This window comes from Tasmannia lanceolata, unplaced genomic scaffold (genome assembly GCF_043159265.1).
Source record: "Tasmannia lanceolata isolate RefF3 unplaced genomic scaffold, GAP_Taslan_0.1 ptg000023l, whole genome shotgun sequence".
Lineage (NCBI taxonomy): Eukaryota > Viridiplantae > Streptophyta > Magnoliopsida > Canellales > Winteraceae > Tasmannia > Tasmannia lanceolata.
This window is the reverse complement of record NW_027518700.1, coordinates 36,923,722-36,946,256: the sequence shown is the minus strand read 5'-3', so window position 1 is coordinate 36,946,256 and position 22,535 is coordinate 36,923,722. Positions and strand designations below refer to the sequence as shown.

Below are 22,535 nucleotides of genomic sequence, written 5' to 3'. Positions count from 1 at the left end.
CAGCAAGAGAGTAGCAGATCTTCCCATATTTCCAAGTTCTAGAAATCTCAAAGCGAGAGAGAGATTTTTAAAACATGATTTTCTTACTTAAAATCCAAGAAACGCTGTCAAGACAGCATACGACAAGTTGATCATGAACCCTATTTTACACTTTTTCAAGCTAAAGCATGGATTCTAAATTCCACTTATCCAAACGGCCCCATATAGTGATTTATCATTCAATGAATTAATGAAGAACTCATTTAATCCGCGGATAACAATCAAATCATCTCTCTTTATACTTCTACCCATCTGTTAAAAAGTGAGCCTACATGGCTTCTCTCTCATGGAACAGTCAGCCCGCGAAATACCTTCAGCGTTGGTCCCTATCAAATCCCTAATCCTCAATTAAATGAGGTAGTGGACACTTCGCAGAAGGCATTTCGCGATGTTGAAGACAAAATCTGCTGAAAAGTGAGCCTATGTGGCTGCTGTCAGATGCAACAGATCATCTACGAAATACCTTCTGCGATTGGACGCTAGCAATTCCCTAGTTATAAAGAGGGGTTATAAAGAGGGGGTGCACTTAAATAAACAGAATATATTTTCATAAACAGGGGGTGCATATGGCGCCTGTTCATCTAAAAATACCATTTCCTGACGCGGAAGATAGCTGGAGTAACGCTCCTTATTTCCTTTTAGATTCTCTCTCTCTTCATTTGAAGCAATTTAAACAGATCTAGGGCTTCAAAAGCTGCATTTCTGCAAGCTTCCCTTCTTCGAATTCGATGGAACTGAACTGATTTCTCTTCTCAATTTCGCATTCTTTTCACCAATCCCCGAATTAGGTAGGTCTTGATTCGAATTCCCGTTTTGTTTGATATTTTTTTAGGTTATGTTTTATTTAACCTGATTAGTTGAATAATAGATCCAGATAAGATGAACGAGAACAAGGGATTCCAGTTAGGAACAGTTGGGGCGCTTACTCTATCGGTGGTTTCTTCAGTGTCAATCGTGATTTGTAACAAGGCACTTATCAGCTCTCTAGGTTTCACTTTCGGTAAGATTTCATTAAGATTATGGACTTTATTTCATTAATTTGATATACCATACCTATTTTTTTAGGGCTAGTGATAACGACACTTTTTGATGATTTTATTAACGTACCTTATCTTTTCTTTCTTAATTTACTTGTGAGAACTTGTTTGGAAATTGTGATAACCTTTGACACCTTGTTAAATAGTAAAGACAAGGTGAGTTAGTGCAATTATAATAACATGGCAGTGCGAATATCAGCAACCTTTTTTTATTTTTTTTGTTATGTTGCGTGAAAGTGTTCATGTTTGCTAAAGTGTAAAAGATAAATAATGCCTTTCTCCAACAGCTTAAGCTTTTGGAGAAGTTGGTAAGTTAACAATGTTAATTTTACTTACCGTGATTTTGAGGATTGTGTGAATTTGTTTTCTTATTCTTAATTATAAATTGTACTTATTTTTTTCATAATTATACTTTAATTCTTGCGTAATAGCTGTTCCTCATATTGGATTTTCATGTTTCGAGTAGTTGAATTTAGAGTTGTTGGTTAATGGTTTAAGTCTTCAATTGTAGATTGTACTAGAATTCTAATTTCTTCCAAAATGAATTTGTTAAGTATAAATTGTGCTTAATTTTTTCTTAATTATTATTCTAATACTCGCATAATTGCTGTTGCTCGTATGGGATTTTCATATTTCGAGTAGTTGAGTTTAGAGTTGTTGGTTAATGGTTCAAGTCATCAATTGTAGATTGTACTAGAATTCTAATTTATTCCATAATTCAAGTAAACACTCTCAAAGGCTCCTTCATAGGAGGAGAGAGGTCAAAAAATAGTGCGAAGGTGAGTCCAATGATGGGGATGTAAGATATAATCCTAGAAGATGACATTACATACGATTCTCTAATTGAACAATCAATAGCAATACAAGAGAATTGGAAAATGAAGGACTGAGAGAGTGGAAATTTGAAAACCTTATCAATGCTTCTTTTAAAAGTGAGGATTTCAAAAGATTCCTTCCCTACTTCCCTTCTAATCTTTCCTTGCTAAGACAATAAGCACCTCAAGTCGTCAATCTCTTGACATGACGGAATTGAACTTGGTGCCGCTCCAGACGATCTTGAATCTCCTCATTAAACTCTGCAAACCTCTAGGTTGAAGTGCTCCTCCCCTCTAGCTGGCAACCACCTGATGATATTGAAGGAGTCCCCTTCAACTATAAGCCTACTCAAGTCGTCGATCTGGGTTAATCTGATCCACTGCAGCACTGCCCTGATATCTGCTTCATTGGAGTAGTTGATCCCAATGAGAGCAGAAAAGGAACACATAGTCATTCCATCTTCATTCCTTAAGAGGTCCCAATACTGGCGGGACCCGAATTTCCAACGCTCGAACCGTTAAAATTTAATTTCACAGTACCTAGGTTCGGGAGACAATGTCTTCTCTCTTTTACACTACAAATTTCCTTCCGGCAGCACTTGAGGCCCGCACAAGAGGTGAACCTGAAACAGGGGAGGACCTTTAGCCCAAGAAATACTAAGAGAGATAAACTTCAAGATCATATAGATTGTACCTTTAGCAGAATTTTTGAAAATTCGAGTATGTCGCTCCTTCCAGCCTTCAAAGAATCCTCATCTTTTAATTCCAAAGGCACATAAAACCAGAGAAGCAGGATTCGTACCCAGAGTTGGGGATTCGCGAATCCCCGAATCGCGAATCCAAACCGTGATTCAATTCGAATCCCTGATTCTGGGGAATCCCGATTCCCAATTTTGGGAACCCCGATTCCCAATTAATGAAAACCCCGATTCCCACTTTATAGGAACCCCGATTCCCAGGCGATTCCCTGCGAATCCCCAGCGGATCCCAACTCCCCACAACTCTCAACAATTCCCCGACGAATCCCTGACGAATCCCCGGCGAATCCCCGACGAATCCCCGGCGAATCCCCGTCGACTCTCTGGCAAACCCACGATTCCCGCTTCCCACCATCCCAGGAGCCTTCGATTCCCGCTTTCGAATCCCGAATAGAATCCCGCTTTTGATTTCCGCCTTGGCAACCTTGCATAAAACTAGGCTTCAAGGAGGAAAGCTGAGAAGGGAATACTCAAACCATTTCGAACAAACTCTAGACATCAATAGATATCGTGCAATGAATGAACAATGGTCTACAGTCTCCATAGCCTCCACACAGAGAGCACAGTGATCCACAATCAAGACCTTGCAGTTTCGCAAGTGGTCCACCGTAAGGATCTTACCCTGTAATGCAAACCAACCAAAATCACACACTTTGTGTGGTGCTTGAATGCTCTTAACTTTGGCCACTGTGATGGGCTAGAGTTAGAGACAGAACGTCCCAGCTTGGGATCCCCTTTCACCTTTGGTACTCCAGTAGATCTTCAAAAAAAGGCCCTCCTTTGATAGAAAGACTTGACACTGAACACACTAGACGATTCCCAATTCTTAACCCTCTTGGAATTGTCTATATTTTTCATGCAAACAGAATCCAGATAATTCATGAACAACGCAACCCGGTCCAACTCTCTGTTTTTTTTTTTTTTTTGAATGGTAAGAATTTCATTAAAGCTAAGGAAGACCGAGATGGTCCACCCACAGAGCACATGAGAGTGAAACAATACAAAGGAAGCAAATGAAAAGATGCAAAAAGCAAAAGAAAATATCTTTCAGAGGGCAGGAAATCAAACATCTCTAGCCCCTACCTTCCAACCCCTTCCCACACCAATCTGTCAGCATCACTATTAGCTGATCTTTTGGCATGACTGAATACAATTGAGGATCCTTCTATCCGGCCCCGGATCTCATAAAAAAGGCACGCAAACCGCCAAGGTGGCACAACCGTCCCTCTAAGCCACCGAATCACATTCAATGAATCACCCTCTACAATCGTGCTATTCATTAAGGTTCGATCTATATACTTTATTTCTTGATATGCCGCTCTTAGTTCTGCCTCACTTGCATCAGAAGTTCCTATTAGTCCCGAGAAGGCCCAGATGATGCCTCCGCTAGAGTCTCTCTGGACTCCACTAATACCTGTGGGACCGGGAATACCCAAGCTAGAACCATCAAAATTTATCTTGACCATGCCTTCCAGTGGAGTCTTCCATTTTTGGAAGGAGGTTTGCTTCAGCCGGTCAAACTCTCTATTGAAAAACTGGTACATGAAATTAACTTTCCATGAAACCTAACCCTCTTCCCTATCCTCACTCTCTTGAACCATTGTAACTTTATTGACAGCCAGTCCAAGAAGTTTAGAAAAAGTTTTCATTATGCCCCCTCCTCGCACCATTTATTCCGCCAGAAGCTAGTCCTATTCCCTTTGTAGACCCTAAATCCAATCTTTTTAAAAAATTTATGCTTCTGCCTCAAGATATCCCACCATACAGTTAATCATTAGAGATGTACCTGTCATCAGAGATCCAGTTGCCCTTGCTATCACCATACTTGCTCTCAATGACTCACCAATAGCTGCCTAGCTGGTGTCGTACCTCCCCATACCTCCACATACATTTTCCAAGCAAAGCTTTGTAGTTCTGATGGAGATTTTTGATGCCCAACCCTCCTTTCCCGGTCGGTTTGCACACCTCTTCAACTAAATGGAACTCTCTTTTCCTATGAGTCGCCCAGGGGAAATTCCTTTGGATGTGCTTGATTACTCTAATCGGGCATCTGAAAAGTAGATAGAATTAGACCGGGATATTAGCTAGAAACACCTTAATGCGAGTGATCCTTCTCCCAAAAGTGAAACTAGATTCCGCTTCCAAGATGACAATCTCTTTTCCACCTGTTCAATAATAGGATCCACTCATTCTCTCAGATATCAATTCCGTTTCATTTCATCCGGAATGGACGGAACGATTTGTTCCAGACCGAAATCCGGTACGAAATGGGTACCCATTTCATTTTGTTCCGAATTTCTTCCGGTTTTGTCCATTTTAGACGAAATTCCGAACGAAACAGGCAAAATGTCTTGTTTCGTCCGGAATTCGTAAAAAATCCACTTTTCTTTTTAAAAAATCACGACAATGCCATTATAGCCGTTGGAAACTATTATTATCCTCATTTTGTGTCAGTTTTGACCATTTTATAGCCATTGGAAGGGTATTTCTTGTCTTTTGGCATCTACAAGCCCTTACACCTCTATATATACCCCTCTAACCCTTATTTTCCTACTCACTGCTCCTTCGACCTCTTATTTTTCTACAGATGTTTGTTGTGACGACGACGAGGGCTCCTACCACTCGGTTGAGTATGACGATCCTCAATATGGGAGCCCTTAGGAGGATTCAGGAGATGACATAGTTGAGTGATTGAGCTATGAGAGATGAGATCTGGTTTTGAGATGTATTTTGTATTTTCTTGTTTTTTGTATTAATAGTAAATTTAATTTTTAAGTAATAAAGATGCTTTTTATTTGCATATTTCGTTCATTTAATTGTTTCTTATATTTTTTTTACCAATTTTTAATTTTTTTCATATTTTTAACTATTAAAAAAAAATTCAATCCTCGTAGCAGAGTGAAAAGTTTTGAATGAAACAATGAACGAAACGGACGAAACACCGAAACATTACGTTATGGTTGCCAAAACGAAACGGCGAATGAAAAGGAGTAGACCCAGATTCATAGTTGGAAAAAGCTCCATTGAACACCATGTTAAAAGCACCAATATGTCTCTCTCCGCATCTCCAATATGAATACCAAGTAGTTTAGATTTCCGGAAGTTAGATCTTTGCCTAGTTACAACCTCACAGCAACGAATCACCGTGTTTAACTTCAACACTTTATCTCAAGGTTGCCAGAGCGGGAAGCGGGAAGCAAAGGCTCTCAGGGAGGTGGGAAGCGGGAAACGTGAAGGGTTTGAGAATTTTTTAAATAGTTAAATATTTAAAAAAAATTAAAAAATAAAAAATTACTAAAAAAAATATAAGAAATAAGTATATGAACCAAATATTTTTAAAAAATACTTTTTATTGAAAGATCCAACATTTACTTAAAGGAAAATCACTATTAGCTGAAATGCCTATGTTGACCAGTGCCTGAGAAGAAGAAGAAATTTTAGAAACCAAATTATGAGATTTTTTTGCCGGACTTTTGAAATTTAATAATGTTTGGACATTATAAAATTTTTGAATTTTTAAAATTGGAAAAATACCCCATCGTTTGTGTGGAACTTACCAACTTCTCCAAAAGCTTAAGCTGATGGAGAAAGGCATTATTTATCTTTTATACTTTAACACTCCCCCGCACGTGTGGCCCACTTGGCAAACACGTGGCACATGTGGTCCCACTTTGGGCCAACCATCGCATGTGGATTTTGCTATCTTGGAGGTTTGAACTCGAGACCTTTGGCTCTGATACCATGCTAACTTACCAACTTCTCCTAAAGCTTAAGCTGTTTTATACTTCAACAGTTTGGAAGTTAAGATTTTGACCCAATCCGCTTTTTTCGAATTTTATACTAGAACTAGAAAGTTGACTTTTTATCCTTTTAGATTTAGGTCTTGAAACTATTTTTAATAGATTCAAATGGGGGTTATTCCTTAATTTACATGTAAAGTCATCTTAAGTACTTAACCGACTTTACATGTAAATACTGAGAAGAGGAAGAGAAGAGGAACTAGCATGAGACAAGGAGGGTAAATAAGAAATGCGCTTCCCATAGAGTGAGATATGCGTTTCCCATAGAGTGGGAATCGAATTTCACATAGAGTGGGAATCACGTTTCCCACATTTCCGAAACGGGATTTCCAAAAATCGGGGAATCGAGAAGATTCCCATTTCCGAATGGATTTTCTGGGAATCAAGATTCCCCATTATGAGTAGAGATTCCTGTTTCCTTGCTTTATCTTCAGCCTCAATGAAATTTAGACTGTTGTCTGCAAACTCAAGATGGGAAACTTCCGTCTCTAGATTGCCAATATGAAATCCCTCAATTAAACCACACGCTCTTCATAATTCATCATTTTTTGTTGAGTAAACCAAATTTATTAAATAGGCAAAATTACAGTAGTAACTCACTGCAAGAACAGAGGTACATTAACTACATGTTAATCATATGAGCCCAGTTTAATAGAATAATTTTTTTGATAAACTGGAAAAGGTTTTTTTTTTTTTTTTGGGCGGGGGGGGGGGGGGGGGGGGGTTGCTTTATTGCCAATGATGGCCTATCAACTCACTCACTAGATAGAGATTCTACATCATGTAGCCTATGCTCAAGTTCACAGGTAAGTACTGATATTAACTATTATTACTTGTTGGTTGTGTGAGTGGGAATGAGTCCGTAATTACATAATAGAAAACTTAGAAAGAATGTGATTGTATGTGTAAAGTTCATAGTTCCATAATACAAAATTGGAAAGAGTTTGCTAGCCTCCCTAACCCAGATCATAGATCAGGCACCACTTATTAGGGGATGCAAATCTTCCTCAATTCTTGTTGTAGAGATGCGTATTCTTCCACGGACCACCTGTTTGACCTACCCTATGCATTCTCGACAAGGATCACAGCAAATGTAAAAGTGTTGGTTAACCCATAGCCAATGATTATTATTATTAGTATTGGTATTAGTATTTGCCTAAAAATGCCAACAGTAAGGCAGGGTACATCCTTGCACCATGTATTCACCAGAATAGAGTTGTGAAGTTGTCACATTCTGGTCTCCCATATAGTGGAGTTGATTCATTTTCTTGTACTTCAGTCTAAGAAAGTATAATGTCCCACAAAAAGTTGGAACCAGGCTTCAATGCCCTCCACCACTACCACTTTCTTTGGAGAGAAATGTCTCTTTCACATTCTGCAAATTGCAAATTCTTAAGTTCCCATTTTACTCTAATTAACCAAATGAACTTTATTTTCTTTTCTAACTCTTCTTTTGATGAAGTCTCCTGTGATCAACTCGGTTCACTCGGTATAGTTGTTGCCTCACTACCATTCAAACAAAAGTTGTTGCCTCACTAGTATCCAGATGGTGAACCACTAGTAATATATCAACAACGTACATAACCTTAACTAAGGTGATCCTTCTAGGGATCAAGGTGTAGTGATTCTGCACTTCTCCAATGGAATGGAACTAAATTACTAAACGCGGGCAAACTTTGTTTTCAAGACTTGCTCGTGAAACGATGGAGCTGACTTCTTTTGTGGGGGTATGGGAAATATTTGAGTTGACTTCTTCTGTTCTATGTTTGAAGTTCTGGCTAGGGAAAAATTCCCTCTTGCGTAATTCATTTTTATGTCGTGACTTCTTTTGTCTTGTCTTTGAAGTTCTGGGCTTTGGAGGCATACATATTTTGCATTTTATATATGTTGTTAAATGGTTGTAGGTCCCTGATCTGTATTAAGATATTTGTGAGCTTATGTTTCTTATCGGGTTTGTAGCCACAACTTTGACAAGCTGGCATCTTCTTGTCACATTCTGTTCGCTTCATGTGGCATTATGGATGAAGCTATTCGAACACAAGCCTTTTGATGCCAGAGCTGTAATGGGATTTGGCATACTAAATGGGATCTCTATTGGACTTTTGAATCTTAGTTTGGGTTTCAACTCTGTTGGTTTCTATCAGGTATAATCTTCTTCCTAATCCTTATGGACATATATATGATCTTGAGGTCATCTTTGGATTTTCATTTATCATCACCTGCCTCTATAGAAATATTTATTTTTTCTGACCCTAGGTTTATACTGTTATATTGTACTAATACAGTCCTGACACTTTTGGCCAAATATCAGACATACTATGTTTTCTCAGACTTCTTTTTCGGCTCATGTACTACTGTGCTAGTGCACCATTTTAATGGAATTATTCAGAAACTGCATTCCATCTCTCTCTTTTAATCTGTTTTGATGTAATGGATATGTGAAGTGTAATAAGATGCTTTATGCAGAAATTAACTGTTATTACTTGCGTCAGAATATATGCTTATGAAACTACTGTTGTTTTTATAAACGAAATGACATTAGAGGATAGAGGGTTTCCATTTCATTCCTGCGGTGCCTTTAGATTCTTTTCCTGAAACTATCTTTGTTATTTGTGAACTGTGACTGTTGTCATGGAAGATTAGCTTCGTTTACTTCTATTTCTAGGTTTTAAATTTCGGTTTTGGGTACTTCTATGCAAGGTTTTAAATTTCGGTTTCAGTTTTGGTCATCATGGAAACGGAAACATTTTGGTTTCGGTGGAAATTTAGTAAAATCATGTTTGGAAATCATGGCTTGGGAAATTTTGGTAGAAATTTGGGCAATATATCAAAAATTCAAAATTTGGAAAATTAGCAAATTTCGCTTGATCTTTCGGAAAATTTGCATAAATTTCGACCGAAGTTTTGTAATTTTTCGAATGTATGCGGATTTCGTGTTGGAGTTGAACAAAACCGAAAAATTTCGGCCGAAATTTAAAACCATACTTCTATGGACTAGTGCGGTCACAAATGTCCACACCAACATTTTTTTGATTGGAACTGTCATGTTGTCATTGGAGACGTCCATTGCTTACCTCTGCCTTGGATCATTAATCTATCTTGTAAGACTGTCGTATTGGAATTTAAGCTCTTCATTACCTCAGGTGTTCCAGTTATCTTCCTTGTTTGGGGGAATAGGGATTTACACTTTTTGACATTTTGTCATATCTCTGTTTCATTTGCAGATGACAAAGCTGGCAATCATCCCTTGTACTGTTCTTCTAGAAACCCTTTTCTGCAGGAAAATATTCAGGTCCGTACACACTTGACATTCCAATTCAACGTGACTCTTTAAGATTTAAATAAATTTTACCCGATGTTGAAGTGCTCTGCATCATTTTTTGTTAACATAATTCCGAGACGTATACTTGTTGAAGACTGTTTGCTTGTAGATAATATTTTTCCTTGAAAGGTGCATTGAGTGGAGATTCTGTAGTGGCGTAACATTATGACTGTGAAACAGAATCTTTGTTTGGTGAAATGTGTCCCTTCAGCAATTAAATTTGGGTACTCATGGCCATTTTGTATGGGGTTTTGTGTGAGAGAAGACCGGGGAGGTCTCTGCAAGGAATCAAGGGAAAGAGGAAAAAGTACAAATAACAGTGTAATTGTACTGGGGTATTTTTAGTCAAATGTTTTTACAGTTCTGTAATACCTAGCCCTAGGGGTGTAAATGAGCCGATCCGAGCCGAGCTTGGCCCTGCTCGGCTAGTTAAGTTCATTACCTAGGCTCGGGCTCGGCTCGGGCTCAAACCAGGCTTGAGCTCGGCTCGGCCAGGCTCACGAGCCACCGCGATCCTTACTGAGCTCGTTAATGGACCCCCAAAATCCTATATTCACACCCCCTCATCTTTCCTGGACAGCCCTATCTAGTGTAATTCGACTACTCTTTTTACACCACAGGGGGTGATCCAGGCAACAAAAAGGGTTCCAAAAAAGAAGTGATATATTTGGCCTCCCTCTTTCACTCCCTGGACAGCCCTTTTAGTATATATATAATATATATATATATATATATATATATATATATATATTTAAATATATTAAACCGAGCCTTAACGAGCCGAGCTGGGCCTGGCCTAGCTCGGGCTCGGCTCGTTAAGCTTAACGAGCATGCTTGGCTCGGCTCGGCTCGTTAAGGATCCGAGCCGAGCTCGAGCGAGCTTCCGAGCCCGAGCGAGTTTCCGAGCCCGAGCCTAAACTGACACCCTTACCTAGCCCTATGTCCCCTATTGAAGCAAAAGTATGGAAAATCCATGCGCCCCCATCGGTCTGCACTTTCAGCTGGACGACCGTTAAAGGTCGGATCCAAACGATTAACTTCCTGAGGCAAAGGGGGATGTTGATATTGGATCATTGTGCATTGTGCATTGTGCATAGGAGCAGGAGAATCAATGGATCATTTATTTATTCGCTGCAGAGTCCCTAGGGAAGTATGGAGTAGTATATCCTTCTCAGGTTTGGTATTTCATGGATTTTCCCATCTAAGCTAAGAGATTTACTAGAAGGGTGGTCGTTGGTTCCCTGGAGATCTAAAGGGAAGATCCTTTGGAACATGTGCTTGCTAGCCACTTTGTGGGTCTTGTGGAGAGAAAGGAACGCAAGAGTTTTTGATGGTGTTTCTAGGTCTCTGCCTTCTCTCTTCATTAAAGTCATAGCATTGACTATAGCTGGTAAAATGTATTCCATCCTTTCGTTTTTCTCTTCATATGCTCTTTGGGTGGGATGGAAGGAAGTTTGTCTTGGTGTTGAAAAGGAGACCATTGTATAGGATTGGCATCCTCCTACGCAGGGGATGCTAAAATTAAACTTTGATGGCTCAGGTTTGCATAATCCAGGTCCTGCCGGAATAGAGGGGCGGGGGGGTCCTTAGAGATTCTGGAGGAAGGGTTGTATGGGCATTTTCAGGGCCCATTGGTACTGCAGATGCAAGTAAAGCTGAAGTGTGAGCGGTTCATCAGGGGTTAAAAACTTGGCTAAGGAGGATCTGAATAGGGTATTGGTTGAGGGCGACTTTCTTAATACCATAAAGTGGCTAAGGGCTCTCTTGACCCACCGTGGAGATTTGCACATTTATTTGACGAGATCGAGGATAAAATTGGAGGTTCGCTGTTTACCTTCTCCCATGTTAGAAGATCAATGAATAGTGTGGCCGATCGGTTTGCTAGGGAAGGAGTCATTAAGCAAAGCTTAGAGTTATTCGATTTTTTGCCTCCTTGATGTCTTCTCTTACATGTTTTTTCTTATCCTTCTTTGTATTTTCTTCTTGCTTGTATTTTTGGGGATGACTTTCTTGGTCATCTCATTTTGAAATGAAATTTGCTACCATTCAAAAAAAATAAAAACAGTGTATCTTTGTTAAAAAGGCAGAATTCATTGAAGTAAAACTAAAACTACGCACCCTCCGATGGAAACTAGTCAGATACGAAGTTTAGATATCCCAACAGCCTGTTTAGAAATATTCTCAATATCTATCATGTGGATGTGGGAAGCATGACGTCCCCAAGGGATAATAATTAGTAGAATTCTTTGGCGACCTGAGTGACTTCCTTGGTGGCCTAGGTCAATGATCAGCCCCATTAAATGTCTTTGAGCAGATCCTCCTTTATCATAACAAGACAAGCCTCTAAACAGAAACCTCGTGAACATCTAAGCTTGTTATTTATTGCCTTTGGTGGAAGATCTCCAACCAAAGTGCTTTAATTAGTACTACCAATATTACTAACATATGTGTGTAATACATCTCGGGTAACCATGGATAATGCTGCTCAACCTAGAAGGCCTTGGGTAAACAATGCTGCTCTTAGAAAGAACTTGTATGTAGCCATGAAATTGTAAAGAAAAATGTATGGAACCATTTGAAAAAAGATAAAAAGAATTAAAGAATCGTTTTTTTAAAAAAAATCAAATATACAAAGCCATTTCATCTACCAAATCAAACATATAGACACACTTTTTTCTATTTAAAACATTTACCAAATGTTGCCTTGAAATTTACTCTTGAATGCTTAATTAATATTACAATTCAATTCAGAAAAGATGGTAAAAACCACTGAAAGTAGTATACAGGAAATCACAACTTTGATGAAGGCAGATAGCTTGCTCTTGTTATGCAATGCAATGGATGCATTGAATTCTATCCTCATCCCATCTTATTAAATTTGGTTGTTATAACTGTCATATTTTTCAAACAGTTTCATATTTTTTAATTTTTTTAATATTAATTATTTAAAATTAATATTTCTCAGGTCATAATGTATTTTCCGAAATGAAACATCCTAACGGACAAAACATCCCGTCTCATCATAATCTCTTTCGTATATGTATATTTCTTTTTTATAATCTTAATCTCCTTTCTGCATTTCTTTTTTAAATCATAATCTCATTTTTATATTTCTTTTAATAAAATTCCTCTATCAAATATCAAAAGAAGAAGTCATTGGTTTTCTATAGATCTAGGTCCTGGCTGCTTATCTCATCTCAGCACGGCAATGTTCTTCTGGTGGTTTGAGATGTTTTCCTGGATAGTTTAGAACGAACATCTGTGTTTTAGTTTTATTCAGGCTTCGATTAGCAAGCTAGATTTTTATTTTCAGGAATCCGGCCTTCCATTTTCCACGCTCGAGTGTTAGTCTTACAGGAAATTTTTTATACTTACACAAAATGTTACACACTATGACATTCTGCACCCACTCAGCTTAATTCTTCGTATTGTGCCCTTTCATTTTTGAATCAACACCAACCAAAAGTTCTTGTTGATGGAACTTGTATTACTCGTGCATATCTTAATCTATCTTAACATTGGTTTATGCCCAGATTTTTTATTTTTTTGACTGGTTATAATTGTAATGGGCTAATAGTTTTCTTCTCCTATTTGCAGTAGGACCATCCAATTCTCACTTTCCATCCTTCTTTTGGGCGTTGGCATTGCAACCGTGACAGATTTGCAGCTCAATGTTCTGGGTTCTGTCCTATCCCTGCTTGCAGTTGTTACAACTTGCATTGCTCAGATTGTATCCTCCATGAGTGTATAAGCTTCGTAGTCCATCTAGTATAAAGCTTCCATGTTAAAGCAGAGTAATTGAATTTCACGTAACCGGCAGGGTGGCGTGCAATTTGGCATTGACATGGATTTGTGATCTCATTTTTGGAGTGATTTCATTTTGCAGATGAACTTTTTCTTCCCATAATATATCCATACAAATAGAAAATGTGCTGAAAAGAGAAGAAACAAATGCAATAGATCTTTCATTGATTAATTTGAATTGTCGTGTACTACGTAGAACATTGTAATATACAGCACTTTATGTAGATATAAATTTCAAATGCTGTAGTTGTCATATTTACTGCCAAGCATTCTGAATATGTGGATGCAAGCTTTGGCTAGTTTCTCATGGCAAGGGATGCTCTTCACTTGAGGCACGAACTCTCCCACCTCCAGTGTTTTAATCAACATTTGTGATCAAATTGTGCTTCTTAAGTTAGACAATTTTTCTGTGCTACCTAGTTTTGCTTTGGACCTTTTTGTATCTTCAAATGATTTCCATCCTCTCTGGGTGGAAAACTTGTGCTGGGAACATATTTTCTTAGTAAATGCTCGTGTAACTAGGTTGACGCAACTTGCTAACTTAGATTTTGACAATGTGTTTTTGAAGACTTAATTAGTTCTCAGATGACAAACACTATCCAGAAGAGGTTTAAGGTCTCTTCGACCCAACTCTTATATCAATCTTGTCCTTATCAAGCAATGACCCTTTTCATCACTGGTCCTTTTCTCGATGGCCTTTTGACAAATAAAAATGTTTTTGCTTTCAAGTATACACCTCAAGTTCTGGTAAGCATTGAATGTTTGGTGGCTACTTCTCTACCCTTAAATTTTTTTTCTAAATTTTACAACTAAATAATTTTCCATGCAGGTTTTCATTGTTCTATCTTGCCTTATCTCTGTTTCTGTCAACTTTAGTACTTTTCTCGTAATTGGAAAGACATCGCCTGTCACCTATCAAGTCCTGGGACATCTGAAAACATGTCTTGTTTTGGCTTTTGGATATACTCTACTTCATGATCCATTTAGCTGGCGGAATATTTTTGGTATCCTGGTTGCTTTAGTTGGAATGATCCTTTATTCTTACTTATGCTCTCTTGAGAGCCAGCAAAAGATTAGTGAGGCATCTACACAATTGTCTCAGGTACCATCAGCTTCTCCCATTTCCCATTTATTTATCAAAACTTGTTCCATTGAGAAAATCGCTTGCTCATTAAGTGATTTATTAGTACCATATATAACTTTCCATCTTTTGGCAAATGAATGCTCCCTCATTAATTTTTAATATATTAAGTTTTCTTTGCCTGTGTGATTCAGTTACTACTTGAATACTCGATTGGATGGATCGTTTTATATATATATATATATATATATATATATATATATATATATATATATATATATATATATATATAGGTAAAGTGTTTCTGAGCTCGAGCGTCAAAAACTCATGTGGGCCCACATTTTTTGGGTGATCCAAAGCATTCATTTGAAAGGCCCTTACATGGATAGGGTCTGTACCAAAAATCAGGTCCATAGGATCATCCTAACCCATCTAAAAGTAGAGGGAAAAATGGACAGATACTGTTTCTCCACAGATCTGCCCATTTTTTCCCTCCACAAATGGAAGGGTTAGGATGATCCTAAGGACCTATTTTTTTGTAGGCACCCTATCCATGTAAGGACCTTTCAAATGAATGCTTTGGATCACCCCAAAAAATGTGGGGCCAGTATTTGTCCATTTTACCCTCCACTTTTGGATGGGTTAGGATGATCCTATGGACCTGATTTTTAGTACAGACCCTATTCATGGAAGGGCCTTCCAAATGAATGCTTTGTATCACCCCAAAAATGTGGGGCCACATGTGTTTTTGAGCTCTAGCTCAAATAAGCTGGAGCTAGAGCTCATATATATGAGGAAAGTGTTCCTGAGCTCAAGCTCAGATAAGCTTATCTGAGCTAGAGCTGAAAAACACATGTGGCCCCACATTTTTGGAGTGATCAAAGCATTCATTTGGAAGGCCCTTCCATGGATAGGGTGTGTACCAAAAATCAGCCCTATAGGATCATCGTAACCCTGTCATTTGTGGAGGGAAAAAATGGGCAGAAACATGGACACACAGTGTTTGTCCATTTTCCCCTCCACCTTTGATTGGGTTAGGATGATCCTATCGATCTGATTTTTGGTATACACCCTATCCATAGAAGGGCCTTCCAAATGAATGCTTTGGATGCCCCAAAAAATATGGGGCCACATGTCTTTTTGAGCTCTAGCTCAGATAAGCTTCTTTGAGCTAGAGCTCAGCAACACTTTCTTCTCTCTCTCTCTCTCTCTCTCTCTATATATATATATATATATATATATATATATATATATATATATATATATATATATATATCTCTCTATATATATATATTGGGAAAACTGCTTGTGAGCTTGAGATCATATAGCTTATATGAGCTAGAGTGCCACAAAAACATGGGTCCCACATTTTTTGGGGTGATCCAAAGCATTCATTTGGAAGGACTTTACATAGATAGGGTGTGTACCAAGAATCAGGTCCATAGGATCACACCCACACACATGGTAGGACACGGCATGCGATGCACGACACAGAAAAGAAAAAAGCTTATGATACAAAAAAGATCCATGAAAATATCTAAAAACTATCTAAACCCAGGGGAACCAAGTGAATATGAAAATTAAAAATGTATAAACAACGACTTTATGAGATTGATGATAGCTTCTTGTTTATGATTAATCTGTTTTGTAATAAGTACTTCTATATATTTGGTTTCGACTTCATTACTCAAAAAAGTAGACCTCGCCTGCGAAGTCAAAATTTTGTTCAATTATTATCTTTTGCCAAAGGAGAATTGGGCAGAGAACCCCTGCAATGGGGAGTAACTGTTCCAAAATGATACTATATTCAAAATCAAGGCAATCTATTCAAGCAGCAATGAAAAGATAAGTCTATATCCAGAAATATCCTTTTTTCAACGTATCAAATCTGGCTATAAAATGAAAACGCAAATTAAACATGGGCAACAAACCAAAAAGAACATCCATGCAATACATTGCTCAAGAAAAAAAACCCATTAAATTTGTGGGTTTCCTAAAGAAAACCAAGGTCGGAGGATTAGGATAATCCTATGGAGATGATTTATAGAGTACTACAACCTATATACCTTGTGGCTTAACAAATTAGCGGTTTGGATTATCCTATGAAGTGGACCCAAGTGTACATTTGGAAGAATAATGGACTTCACACAGCATATAAAATCTATAATCGCATTTAAATTTATGTAAGATATTACACATGGAAAATAATAAAAAGAAGCCACATGTGCTGAATGGGGTCGGATCTGCCGGTTGATGGATCTTGCCGGTGAAAAGGACTAAATTGAAAGTGTTTGTTTTTAGAGATTAAAAGGCATCATTTGCTTATAAGACTATCATAACAGTCAGCAGAGATTATTTAAAACCTTAATGATGTACATTTTCATTTAGATATTAAGTAGCTTATAAATGTAAATTTATTTATAGCTAATATCTTGTACAACAAACAGCTGCACTGAAATAAATAATATCTTAAATAACAAGCTTTTGCATTGAGATAAACTCAATAGCATTATATAGGAAAACAATATACATAAATATGTGTAGATGCATTACACGTCAGACGTTAATTAATGGAGAAACAATGATATGTCAGGTAAGAATACAAAGAAAGGCGAGATGGCAAAAGGGAAAGAGAAAAATCTAGAGAGAGAGAGAGAGAGAGAGAGAGCCACCTAATAAGTGTTGCACAGCTCGTGCCATTTTCCCGCCTTGTTAGGTGGGTCCGAAGTGCACGCGCCTAGGGGTGCAACTCAGGTCGGGTTGGGTTGGGTTGAGGGCAACCCTAACCCAACCTGAGATAGCATTCCCTCAACCCTAACCTGACAGGTTGGGGATGGTCAACCCCAACCCAACCCACCTCCAAATCGGGTCAGGTTGAGGTGGGTTGGGTTCGGGTTGAGTCGGGTTGGCATCGGGTTCATCTACGGGCAAAAAGAAATATACAAGAAAAACATAATCCTGAGAAAATAATGATAAAATTAGACGACGGAGTTCGGGTTCGGGTCTGGTCGTGTTGCCAAGGCCTCAACCCTAACCCAACCCGAATTTAAATTGGGGTGGCTTTTCCCAACTCTAACCGAACCCAATTCAAGAAAATGCCTACCCAAACTGAGCCAAAATCAGGTTGAACCCGTCGGGTTCGGGTTGAGCCCAACCCAAGTTGCACCCCTACACGCGCCATCTTTCTCCCAACCCGAAGTTTTGATTCTCCATCGTTAACTGAGTTCACATAAACGCATTCATCTTCCTTTTTATGTGTGACAGTTTCATCTACGATCTCCAGTTTCATATAAAAAAAACTAAAACATAAGAGATAGATACTTCGATATATATAAATCAGCAATCTACCAGCATCGCAAGATAGAGGGGTGTGGTTGGAGGCGTGGTTGCTGGCGGGCAATATTCCTGGGCGAATTCTGGGAGCAGGGACCATTGGAGAAGGAGGGGTTTCCAAAGGGGTGAGTTGAGAGAGATGGCTGAGAAATTGGCAGTTAAGGCTAATCTTTCAGAATTGTTTTCACCTGCTTATGGTAAAACAAAGAAATTACCCCAAATCGGATTAAACCTAAATTTCAAATTGATCACTGACTCTAAGCAGAAAAACCTTAATGAGTATACTTTCTATAACCCTTGGGTATTAGGGTTGGTAAATAGGCAATCCAATGCCGTGGCGAAATTGCTGAAATTTCCACCGAAATTGCCGAAATCTTCACCGAAATTTTAGACATTTCCACAAAATTTTTAACTGAATTTTACATGATTTTGGCCGAAATTTCCACCGAAACCGAAATTTAAAACCTTGCTTGCTTACAGGTACTGCATTTGAAGTACAATGTATATCCACTTCTGTTTGACAATGAGAGTGATGTGTTTCATTCTAGAATTAAACACATTTAGATTACCTACCACTTTTTCCTGAGAGAAAGTTTTGGTAAAGTACTTTCTCTGCATTTTTCTAGTCAAAATTAGCTTCCAGGCATATTCACAAAAGGGCTCAATTCTGACTTGTATCATAGCTTGATCAGCAAGGCAGCAAGCTGTAAATGCTCAAAGAAACATTTCAGCTTGAGGTCTGTTTGAATTTTGAAAATACCCTGTAGCTGTATTTTGGTCATTTCTTCTATCATTATATAAATACCAATATATTTTAGTGAACACCCCCCCTCCGGCCCCGCCCAAGGGGGGGTTGTATTTAACTATTTATCTATTTTCTTTCTTCCTCGACAACATCATCTTCAGATCTGATTTGACTTGTCATTTTTTTTGTGGAGTGTTTTTATATATTTTATTGAGTTTTGAGGGGACTAACTACAGAACCTTGTGATTTGGAGTAAATGCATGCGGGTTCTGGTTTTTTTTTTCCTTCATGTTTCTAGTTGACAGAGCCTTCTCTAGTGCAACTTGATTTTGATTTTGTGAATATTTTGTTATTTCTTGAGAATTCGTCTTCTAGTTGCATATATTTAAGAGAGGTCTGTCTAAATCTAGAAATAATAGCCCTCTAGTTTTCTTCAAAGAATATCCCGTCTGCAATGTGATACTGCATATCCATAAAAGCATCTCGACATAGTATTCTATTGGTTCTCTCCCTCTACGTTAGATTCTTTCTGAAGCATGGTTGAGGCCACATAAATGGTCATCAACTCCAAAGTTTAATTAATAATGGTGGTGAGGTCCCAGGTTCGATCCCAGCTTACCTACCAAAAAAAAAGTCCACCTGTGTTCCAATTTTCAAACCCTTTGGAGACATTTTTCCACTGGTTTTTTTTTTTGGAGACATTTTTCCACTGGTTAAAAGTGAATGACAAAATATTAGCAATTGTGGCCAAGTTCTCTTTCTCCATACCACAGGCATGGTTTTTCTCCGACAATCCCATGCCAATAAACAATGTCAAGTACTTTCTTCTTATTGGGGGTTCACCATTCAGAAGCCATCACTCTGGATGAGGAATTCCGCTTCCAATTCATATTGAGATGATTTATTTTCCCATTCATGCTAGAGAATAGGTTGACCAATTACTTATAAAAAGCACCAGAAGTATTGCATTGAATCATGATGAGAAAAACGAAGAGAACACGTGAGTGTTAGATTGAGTTTCCCGGTGGGTAAGATTTCATTTGTGAGTTAGCATATTAGTCGATGTATATCTGACCCTAACCGTTTCGGCCTATTATCTTTGCCCTTTGTAATGGTGCTTCTCACTATTCCTTGGGTTAGAGCTAAGTACAGTTGGGGCTCTCATAATTAATGCTCCATAAATTTATAAGAGAGTACCTTCTTAGAAAATGTTGTTCAAAATACATATACTTTGTTTGAATAGATCAAAATATGTATACTTTACAATACTATATGTAGGTACAACATAAGAGAAGGAAGAGAAAAAGAAAATAGAAAAGACCACAGTTGTCAAAATTCACGGACCTTAATTGCATTTTATACCACTGGTATTCTGACAGGATTGGAGGGTGTGTATATAGAATATGTTTCTAACCAGAAGAGTGTGACACTGTCAACTCATCTCTCTCAAATGAAAAGAACTGTAAGACCGTTCATCTCTCTCTTCCCTCTCTCTTTCTCTCTTAGTATTTGATGCTAAAAATGAAATGAAATTTAAGGGGTGACGAGATTGCAAGAAAAATCGGGTGATAGACTTGTTTTCTAGTACTTAATATGCTCTAATATGTTATATAAAATGCCACCGGGATTGTAAAATATAAGAGTCCCAACTGTAGTAGGATCTACCTGAATTTACGTACCTTAATTGGCTGAGTGAGTTTGCTATAACCTTAAAGATACCTTGGGAATTAAGCTTCTATCAGGATTATTATGCCCTGATTTTCAAGTGCAAAAATAGCCATCCCCTTTTGGAGATGTTCTAAAACTCCTAGATTAAGGGGTTTTTTGTTTCAAAATTTGAGTTTTCATGCTTTTTCTGTAATTATTAATTTTGTTTCCTAAATTTCCATGATCCATCCAAATGCCAAGTGACATCCAACAATTATTTTAATTTATTATCTTAACTGGGTAAAGTATCTAAAATTGCCAAATTCTGTAGGAAGATTGGCACCTTAGCAGAATATTTTTCTGGCTGTAATTGCTACTACACAAAAATGGGTCTACAACTACACTGCATTCTCTTTTCTGATTTTAAGTTTGTGAATATTATGTGGACCAAAACTTTATGTAAGGGCCTTTCAAATGAATGCTTTGGATCATCCCTAAAAATGTGGGTCTCCTGTTGTTTTGGTGCATGAGCGCATATAAGCTATATGCGCTCGAGTGCACAAACATTTTCCCCAAACTTTATTGTGTTGAGCTCAGGAAGATATGTATTTATACTATATGTGAATTTCATTTACAGTCTCATTTGTTTCATTTTTCAGAATTTCTCCCATCATTTCTGAAGTGCTAATTCTCCCTTGCTCTCAAACTGTTTCAGGCAAAGGAAAGCGAATCGGAACCTCTAATAAGCATCGAAAATGGAACAGGGCTTGTTTTAGATGGTGCTGTCTCAAAGGCCGCTGTGTGGAGCTCAGACAAAGATCTGCGTGCATAAAATCAATGGCAATCATGTTAATAGATTTATGGCAGAATCAGCCGAAAAAACTCTCCTGAGTGTCGAGGTTTTGGCAAAGAACATCTGTATGAATCGCATCTGCAAGTGGCGGGGACTATCGAGGTGAGATCGACTCTATAAATCTAGTTAGGAAAGTTGAAAGAAATGTATTTGTTTTCTATATCATTTTTGCTGTCATTTTATATCTGAACATCTGGGTCTTGTTTTGGAGACATTCCCGCTGTTGTTATTTCAACCAGATGTAGTTCTTACACTGGAAATTATAATTTGTTCTGCTTCTTCCGTCCATTCTTTGTTAAAGCTTGATGATCATCTTTCTCATGAGTGAATCAAATCAATTGCAGTTGCAGTTTTTTTCATTTTGAGAAATTATGGAAGGTATTTCCTAGGTTTTTTTCCTGTTTTTCAGCACTGTCACATCCTCTCCCACTCACTCCATCTCAGGTCTCTCCCTCTCCTGCCTTCCCCTACCATTTGGTAAGCTCCACGGAAAAAAAAATTCATGGTTGCCAAAGACGGCCTTAGTGCTATCACTTTTTTCTTCTTTTCAGTGTGCTGGTGATTCTAAACAATTTTGATGGGATCCTAGCCGTTTGTGTGGTGAGCTTCACCATGGATGGTGTCATAGCCCAAAAATCACATCAATTGAGTTATCTTAAAAATACGAATAGAAGAATACATTTAAGGTTCATCGTTGCCAAACATGGCCGTAGTGTTATCATTTTCTTCTTCTTTTCAGTGTGTGTGTGTGTGTGTTGGTGATTGATTCTAAACAGTGTGTATGGGATCCTAGCCTTTTGTGTGGTGAGCTTCACCATGGATGTGTCACAGTCCAAAAATCACTTCAATTGTGTTATCTTAACCTACGAATAGAAGAAAACATTGAAGGTTCACTGTTGGTTGAGTTTTATTTTATTTTTTTTCAATTGTCCTTTTGGAGCTCTCAAAAGTCCTCTCATCAAAGGGTTAGGGTCACTAAATTGGTGTGATTTGTGGTGTATGACCTGTTAATATCAATCCCAGGATCATTTACCCATGTATGAGGTGTATCAAATTAGACATCAAAGAAAAAAATTGCCCAACTGTTGTTTTACAATAAACCTGAACTGACTTGTCTCACCTACCAAAAAATAAATAAACTGACTTGTCTCTGACCTTGTTGGGAAATGCCCTTCTTTTATGTTGGGTTTAGATCAAATTATCTAATTGTGAAAAGATAAGAAGACACTCTAGTGTTTTCTTAAATATTATGGCAAACCTGCGTGGCCCAAAGATCTTTTATATATTTCTTCAATGGCAAT

The 22,535-nt window shown here is 38.0% G+C and overlaps 1 protein-coding gene across 2 annotated transcripts; it reads left to right on the top strand.

Moving 5' to 3' along the window:
- Positions 1-568: 568 nt before the first annotated feature.
- Positions 569-21,520, top strand: LOC143856185 (UDP-xylose transporter 3-like). Of its 2 annotated transcripts, none has more exons than XM_077366301.1 (8): positions 569-827; positions 914-1,039; positions 8,409-8,593; positions 9,674-9,741; positions 13,369-13,501; positions 14,161-14,322; positions 14,405-14,677; positions 21,097-21,520. In XM_077366301.1, the coding sequence occupies exons 2-8, from the start codon at positions 919-921 to the stop codon at positions 21,211-21,213; spliced, it is 1,059 nt and encodes a 352-aa protein (XP_077222416.1). In that variant the 5' UTR covers positions 569-827; positions 914-918; the 3' UTR covers positions 21,214-21,520. The 2 variants fall into 2 exon arrangements, with proteins under 2 accessions (XP_077222416.1, XP_077222415.1); XM_077366300.1 differs by having other exon boundaries at positions 570-827; positions 908-1,039.
- Positions 21,521-22,535: the final 1,015 nt, after the last annotated feature.

Excerpts from the sequence above, each read along its gene's own strand:
- LOC143856185 (XM_077366301.1), top strand. The coding sequence starts at position 919 with ATGAACGAGAACAAGGGATTCCAGTTAGGAACAGTTGGGGCGCTTACT. Across the intron at positions 9,742-13,368 it reads TTCTGCAGGAAAATATTCAG|TAGGACCATCCAATTCTCAC; the intron begins GTCCGTACACAC and ends TCCTATTTGCAG. Across the intron at positions 13,502-14,160 it reads CAACTTGCATTGCTCAGATT|ATGACAAACACTATCCAGAA; the intron begins GTATCCTCCATG and ends ATTAGTTCTCAG.